The sequence below is a fragment of the Monoraphidium neglectum genome, assembly GCF_000611645.1.
Source record: "Monoraphidium neglectum strain SAG 48.87 unplaced genomic scaffold scaffold02539, whole genome shotgun sequence".
Taxonomy (NCBI): Eukaryota; Viridiplantae; Chlorophyta; class Chlorophyceae; order Sphaeropleales; family Selenastraceae; genus Monoraphidium; species Monoraphidium neglectum.
This window is the reverse complement of record NW_014011089.1, coordinates 1,525-8,851: the sequence shown is the minus strand read 5'-3', so window position 1 is coordinate 8,851 and position 7,327 is coordinate 1,525. Positions and strand designations below refer to the sequence as shown.

At 66.8% G+C, this 7,327-nt stretch overlaps 3 protein-coding genes across 3 annotated transcripts; 2 read left to right on the top strand and 1 right to left on the bottom strand.

The window, feature by feature from the left end:
* Positions 1–118: 118 nt before the first annotated feature.
* On the top strand, positions 119–1,692 carry MNEG_10976 (hypothetical protein; the record flags this gene model as incomplete). Its single annotated transcript, XM_014040554.1, has 2 exons — positions 119–297; positions 558–1,692. 2 exons carry the CDS (start codon positions 119–121, stop codon positions 1,690–1,692), a joined length of 1,314 nt encoding a protein of 437 aa, XP_013896008.1.
* Positions 1,693–2,330: 638 nt separating this feature from the next.
* On the top strand, positions 2,331–4,142 carry MNEG_10975 (hypothetical protein; the record flags this gene model as incomplete). Its single annotated transcript, XM_014040553.1, has 6 exons — positions 2,331–2,432; positions 2,673–2,765; positions 3,014–3,097; positions 3,324–3,449; positions 3,627–3,757; positions 4,085–4,142. 6 exons carry the CDS (start codon positions 2,331–2,333, stop codon positions 4,140–4,142), a joined length of 594 nt encoding a protein of 197 aa, XP_013896007.1.
* A 1,010-nt stretch (positions 4,143–5,152) lies between these two features.
* Positions 5,153–5,977, bottom strand: MNEG_10974 (hypothetical protein; the record flags this gene model as incomplete). Its single annotated transcript, XM_014040552.1, has 1 exon — positions 5,153–5,977. A coding segment is annotated over one exon (825 nt), but the record flags the coding sequence as incomplete, so codon positions are not given.
* Between the last annotated feature and the right edge of the window lie 1,350 nt (positions 5,978–7,327).

Here is a 7,327-nt window from a genome sequence, read left to right as displayed (position 1 = left end):
CGCGGCGGGCGCCGAGGGCGCCGCGGCGCAGCGCGGCGCGGCGGGGCCGGGCGGGGAGTTTGGGGGCGACAGGAGCATCGAGGGGGTCGTGGTGCTGACGGCGGCGCTGGAGGTGGCGATGGAGCGGCTGCTGGGTGCCGCGCTGGCACGCGCGCCCGCGGCAGGGGGCGGCGCCAGTGGCGCGACGGTGCCGCGGGTTGGCGGCGGCGGCGAGCCCGCGGCGACGGTGGTGACGGCACGGGAGGTGCTGCTGGCGGCCTCGAGTGACCCCGCGCTGTCAGCGCTGTTCCTCCACGGGTGGGTGTGCTCCTGCAGCTTAGGATGTTTTGGGGGGAGGGCGTGCGGCGTGGTGACGCTGTTTGTGAATTTTGAGCGTGCTGACGTGGAGCTCACGCGCTGTTGGTCCCAAGCTGCATGGGACGGGGCGCCCTGTGCCGCCCCCTTCAGTCTGTATCCTGCAGCGGCTAGCCTGACCAACTCTCGACCCACTCCAGCCTCCTTGTCGACAGCACCTAAATGCCCCCCCTTCAACGCACCTTCCGCCAACCTACCCACAGCGGTGCATCCGTCGCGGGCGCCGGCGCAGCGCCCTCCATGCGTGCCGCGCTGCTGCCGGACCCCAAGCGCGAGCCCCTCACAGCCGTGCTCGCCGCCCTGGCCGCGCTGCGGCCCCGCACCGCCATGGCGGCCGGCGGCGGCGCGCTGGTCTTCCCGGCCGACCTGCACCACTACTGCGGCTACGACGGCGGCCCCGGCGGCGCCGCAGCGCGCTGCTGCTTCCTGTCGGGCCGACAGTGCGGCCGCTGCGCGGAGCTCACCGCCGCGGCGGAGCGGGGGCAGTCACTTGAGGAGCGCCTGGCCGCATGCCGCGCCTCTCTGTTGCGGTACCTACCCGCGCTCGAGCCCCTGCCGCTGCCCGGCTCGGCCGCTGCCGCTGCCTCGTCGTCAACAAGCTCTGCGCGGAACAGCAGCGGCGGCGGGCCATTGTCGGGGGCGGCGCCGCGGCTGTCGGCGGAGCAGGTGGAGGAGTTGCTGGAGGGGGCGCGGCTCTACGCGCTGCAGCGCGCCTGGTGGTTCGACCCAGAGCTGCGCCGCGCCGACGGCGGCGGCGGGAGAGACGGCGGCGACGCCGCCGCGGCCGCCGCGATCGGCGCCGCGCTGCCGCGGCTGCGGGCGCTGACGGCGCCGCTGCGCGACGTGGAGGCGCTGCGGCAGGTGACTGAGGAGCAGGGCGCCGCGGGCGCCGCGCGGCCAGCGTGGGCGGAGGAAGATTTCCAGCAGATGGCACTGGACGCGCTCGAGGACGCCCTCGCACCGCACAGCGGCGAGGGCGGCGGCGGCACTGGCGGGCCTGGCAGCAGCAGCGGCCGCGGCGCCGCAGAGGGCAGCAGCGGGATGGCAGTCGAAGGGGTCGGCAGCGCGGACGGCGGCAGCGGCGGCGGCACGGCGGCGGCGGCGCTGCCGCAGGACTACGAAATGGAGCCCGAGGCGCTGGAGGCGCTGGCAGCGGCGGCGGAGGCGCTGCTGACGGAGCAGTTTGCGGCGGCGCAGGGGCTGGCGCTGGGCGCTGGCCGGCAGGAGGTGACGCCGGCGGACCTGCGGGCGGCGCTGCGGGCGGGGGGGCTGGGACACCTGCTGCCACCGAGTGCCGTGGAGGAGGCACGAGAGCGTGTGCTGCACGGGCTGCTGTGAGCTGCGGGGGGCGGGGATGTTGCCGAGGTAGCTGCTGGGCGGCTGCTTCAACTGCGCCCGCTGCATGTGTACCCTAGGATCATGCTTCTTCACGCGAGCGATCAGTGTCCTAGCGTGCACCCAAGCCATGCAGTAATCCTGAACCTGGATAATGCCAGGTGTGCGGTGTGCTGTCAGGCTGCAAGTCGCACCGGTGCCCAGCCGCGGAGCCCAGGGGGCCAGGGACAAGGGGTGCCGCAGGTGCCGCGCATTAGGCTCATTGTTGGCTGAGCAGTCATGCCCTCGCGTACACACGTCAAAATCGATCGATATGCCGCCCTTTTTGCGGCCTTGAAGTACACTCTTGTGTCCGAGACGCCGTCGCGCGATCCTGAGACTCTCGCGCGGTCCTGAGCCTGATCTCTGGTCACCCAGCGGGCGCAGAGGATCAGTTGATGTGTCTTGTACAACAGCAACCGATCTGCACTGCCACTTCACGGGCTCGCTCTCAACACTGCCGCCCTATCGCCATCACCTGTGCGGCCTCACGCCGCAACAGTCTCAGGCAGCGCACTCTCACTGCTGGGCCGGCCAGGTTGGGCTTGCCGGCGGCTGTGGCCGGCGTGGGCCTGCTTTCTGCCGGCTCTACCCGCTGCTCCATGTCGTCTTCAATTTCAGAATCGGCACTGCTGCCAGCTGATGAGCGGCGTGCCAGGCTGGAGCAGTTTTGCAACACCCTGCGGGACGAGACCTTTGTTGGGGTGGGCGCCCTCACACACGTCACCACCAGCATGTGCGCACCCAGGCGCGCATGCATGCATGTGCAACGCATGCAGGGGCGCTGCACCACGTGCCGCACCGCGTGACAGCGATAGAGCGCGGAGACCTTGGGGTCGGGGCCGATGGAGGCGTCCCCGTTCGACAAGCAGTGCGCCAGGGGGGCGCATCGGTTTGACTGCCGCCTGTTGTCACCTCATGGCACCAGCCCCAATGCAACGCAGGTTCCCGAGGTGACGGCCCAGCAGCTGCGCGACAAGCTCGACGGCGGGGGCGGCGTCGTGCTCGTCGACGTGCGCACACCAGAGGAGCAACAGGTGCGGCCGCTGGACTCCTCAACACGGGCACGGGACCGGGTGGGGACTCGCGCAGCATGGGGCAACCGCCAGAGCGCCTGGTGCACAAACGCAGGCGGCTCTTGCCACGGCTGGTTGCAAGCCAGAGGGCCATCGCGCCCTTGGCTCAGGAGCTGAAACCTCACAGCTAGTGCGGGGCACGGCGTTGTACCGTGGCCGCTGCTGGCAGGTGCGCGTGCGACTGACCGCGGACGCCCCCGTGTGTGCAGGTGTCCATGATACCGGGCCCTCCTGGTTTTGTCGTCACGCGCGCCCAGTTCGAAGCCGACCCCGGCAAGTGGAGGGGCTGCCAGGTGGGCACCATGTGTTGGCGCCCCAACTGCTGCGCTGCATCCCAATCCGTCGCTCGCCTACGCTAAAGGGAGCCGCTGCCGCACTCCATCCCCGGCCCACAAGGCTGTGATGACCCTTCCACTCTCAGCTGCTACGTTTCACCAGCAGGGAGTGTCCTTCAGGCGCCGCCCCACACGTGTGCCCCTGACCCTTACCCCCGTGCTTTCACACTCTCCTTCCCACCAGGCCGTGTGCTCGTGCACCGTGGGGTACAGGTCGGGGCAGTACGCCCAGAAGCTGCTGACGTCATCGGCTGTCACCGACGCGGGGCTGTCGGGGGCCGCCAATCTTAGGGGGGGTATTCTTGCCTACGTGAGTGGCTGGGGCGGGCTGGCGGTGGCTGCGGGGTTGGAAAGGGGTGTTTCTTGGGCGCGTGCAGCTCTTGAGAGGGTTGATTGAGTAACGGGGTGCTGCAGCAGCTGCCCGAGCTGCCCCGCTTGCTTGTGCACCAGCGACTTGAGGAGTGCCCTCTTTCCTTTCCCTCTCCAGACACAAGCCGGGCTGCCTCTTGTGGACCCTGCAACGGGGGAGGCCACGCAGCGCGTCCACGTCTATGCGCCGCGCTGGGCGTTCCACGGGGAGGGCTACACCCCGGTGGCCTTTAACCGCCCCCTGCTCAGGTGGGTGGGGTCGGCGCCACATGCACTGGCTCCACGCGGGATGCAAGGGCGCGGGGCCGCGCGGCTCTGTTGTGGTGCGCGCGCGGTCTGGGCGAGGGGGGAGGGGGGAGGGGGGCTATCAATTGCTGGGCGCGTCTTATTGAGTGCTGGGTTGGTCCCAGCTCAGGGCGTGCGTGGATCCCTGCCACCTAGTGCTGTGAGGGGGCAGGGCGCATGATGGCAGGGGTTGTTTCAAGGGGTAGTCACCCAGATCCTGATTGGACATCAACACCTCTGCAGCACACGATTAACTGACCCGCTGAAACACGCCCTGCACCCGCGCTCCAGCATGCTGAAGGAGGCCGTGTTCAACGCCCTGGGGCTGGGCAAAGCCAAGCCCGTGTGACGCACGCCGGACTTCAAGGCCGCCGGGGGAGCACCTGTCCTGGGAGTTGCGCCTGTGCTTGGCCCAGAGGGCAATTTGGCGCGTGCTTCAAACTGCCCTGTGGGCCAAGCACCTCGTCACAACCTGACCGGGCTGCAGCTGCAGTTTGTCCGGCTTGCGTGAACACCTTGCCCCACTGTCAAAGCAATCAGCAACGCGACACTGCACAAAAGCCACGGCAACTGCTTGCTGCAGCGCGAAGCCATCGTCAACTGTGCCAGGCCTGCTGGACTCACCGCCGCCCTACTCGCTGGCCCCTCTGCTCAGTACCTCAATTTACATTTTGTGTGGGGCAGCACACATCTGTATGTCTCACTCAAAGCACTGGGGTGGTTGTGCGCTCGGTTGGCGGCATGGAGCATGGAATATGAAACATAAATCTGGCAGTGGCCAGCTGGGGATGGCGGGCATGCACCCGTGCAGCGTGCGGCGTTTTTTTTTGTGCCACCAACACTCATGCCAGGCTGCATGCATCCCACTGTCCATGCAGTTACATGCCCCATCAAAAAAGTCACAACCTTCAGTTCACGCTGTCTACTCCCTGCTTCGACTGTTCCCAACCTGCTGGCTGCAGGCCGCCGGCAAGGATGGCGTGCTGACGACTGGGGCAGCCTTGCATACGGGCCGCACGCTGGGCCGCACGCTCAGACCAGGATACCTGCAACAGAGAGGGGCACACAAGGTTGCGGCAGGGGTTGGCTCGACGCACACGCATCTGCTCTCAGAGCTGGTGCAAGTTGAGTGCTGGTGGGGCCAGCACCCGGGCAAGACCCGAGTGGGGCTGCCGCATGGAGCGTCAGCAGCAAACGGATAGACAGAAACTGCTGTGATGCAGCAAATCGCAGCAGCGGGCTGCCAGCCTTCACAAACGGCCCTCACCTGATTTGTCCAACTTGCCAGAGAGTAGAAGCTGCAGAGACAATCAAGATGCGTATGTTGCTTCCATTGCCTGTTAAATCCAACCCATGGGCTTAGGCGTGCGCAACCGCCAAGGGTACGCTGGCCCCATCTGCGCTACCCAGGCGTGCGCGCAGCGCCTGTGGCACCTGCAGCAGCGCAAGCGCCAGCCGGGAAACTTCTGCAGGGGGCAGCCCCGTGGCCGAGACCAGCGCCGCGGCACGCGCCGCCGCCGCCGCTGCGCGGCTACCCTCGCCACCGGCCAAGCTGCCTGCCGCAGGTGGCGGCTCCGCCGCCAATAGCTGCAGCGCCGCCACCAGCGCTGCCGCAGCGAGCGTTTCGGGCGCCGTCGTTTCTTCAGCCCCCAGCCCAGTTGCGGTCAGAGCGTCGTGCAGCAAACAGACCGCCACCCTGGCAACGTCTGGTGCATCTCCTGCCATCTCGTAGCCGTCTGAGCCGCCACAATGCCCATCAGCGCCGCCGTCATGCCACCCGCCGCTGCCCCCGTCAAACGACAACCTGCGTTGCTGCTGGCCACTGGAAACCCCGCCGCAGCTGCCGCCAAGGAGGCACCGCGCCATGTGCATCACGTGCTTGTGCGGGTGCAGCACGTCCACCACAAAGTGGTTGTGGCGCAGCGCGTGCTGCTCCGCCACGAAGAGCTGCTGCTTTGCTGCGTAGTACGCGTCACCCACCAAGACAGCGCCGCCACCGCTGCCGCCATCACTGCCGCTGCCGTCCCTGCCGCTGCCGTTGCCCTCCGTGTCCCTCGGGTCTGTGGAGCCTGTTGCCCTGTGACCCGCCTCGTGATCGGCAAGGGGCCCGCCGGGCGCTTCTACGCCCGCAGCGCCGGCGAGTGCTGGTGGGTGAGGCATGAGGCGCGCCAGGGGTACGAGCGCCTGTGCTTGGCGGGGGGGTGATGGATGCAGTGAGCCCTTGAGCAGCCTGTTGCTCGCTCTCCACATGATCAAAGCAGGCGAGCTAGCAGCCACTGCTCCCATGTGTCGCAACAGATTGCTGCAACAGGCGGGGCCTCAAATGAAACGGTGCGCGGTTCTCTCCCCCAACACACCTCAAGCAGATGCCTGTTGGCCGCTTGCTCCAAAAGCCGTGCCGCATTGATAGCTTGGTTGGTTGACATTTGGGCCTGTGGGGCGGACGGTTGGGGACCGGGGCGCAGCCAGGGCTGGATGTCAGGGACCCACCCACACCACAAACCCAGCATGCGTTAGCAGGCTGAGCTCTAGCTGTTGCAACAAGAAGGCAAGCCAGGGAGTTCCAAGAGAGCTACCTGGCCCAGCACGCCATAACCGCGCACCTCTTCGGCCTTCGCTGCGGCGTAGAGGCAGCCGCAGATCAGGTCGTGCCGCGACAGCGTCCAGGGGTGCCCGCTACGGCGGCAGCGGTGCAAGTAAACGAGCCCGGTTGCGACCACAGGCAGCGGCAGGGCCAAGGCGCGCCCCGTGGCTCTCAAGAGCAGGCAATCTTTCAGATATGGAACGATAGGCAGCCAGAACGCCGTGGAAGGCTCATTGCGATCTGGACGCGCTGCAATCGAGTTCATACTGAAGCTTAATCCTTTCCTATTTCATCCATGGCAGGTTTTTAAATGTTTCTATCGAGCACGGCTGCAGTACCGGTATCATGTCTAGGGGTTGGGGTGCCGGGTGCAATGGCACAGTCTGGCCCGCCCCCGGCCCCTCCAGACGCCCCAAGCGCCCCCGCGCGCGCCCAGCATGTTGCAGAACACAGGCAGCAGCCAAAACCCAAGGTCCCCCCCTTCTTAAGGGAAACCAGAAGCACATGGTGTCTGCAGATTGCCCCACTCTCTTCATAGGCAGCGGCTGGGTCGGCCTTGTGGTAGGACTGCCTGCGCGATCAACAGTCTGGTGAGTGACCGGGTGCCAAACCACCTTATTGGCAAAAGCCTGCAAACATGCACGCGGTTGCTCAGAGCTGGACAACTGTGCTCGCCTCGTGCTTGTCGCCTGCGCGCCATGCACAGCCCCGAGTCGGGCACATGCGTGTACGGAACGCGTCAACAGTTTTTCTCCAGCATTGTCCAGCGCCTGCCCAGGCGCTACAATCACATGTATGGCGCAGTCATGTATGCTCGCACCTGCTCATGCATGAGGTTGTGTGTGTGGCTTCTCTGCCTTCCCCTGTGTTCCGGCGGCGTGCGCATGAGCCCCAAGACGACATGCCGGGGGACGACGAGCTGCACCTGTGGGGTAACCATGCATAAATAG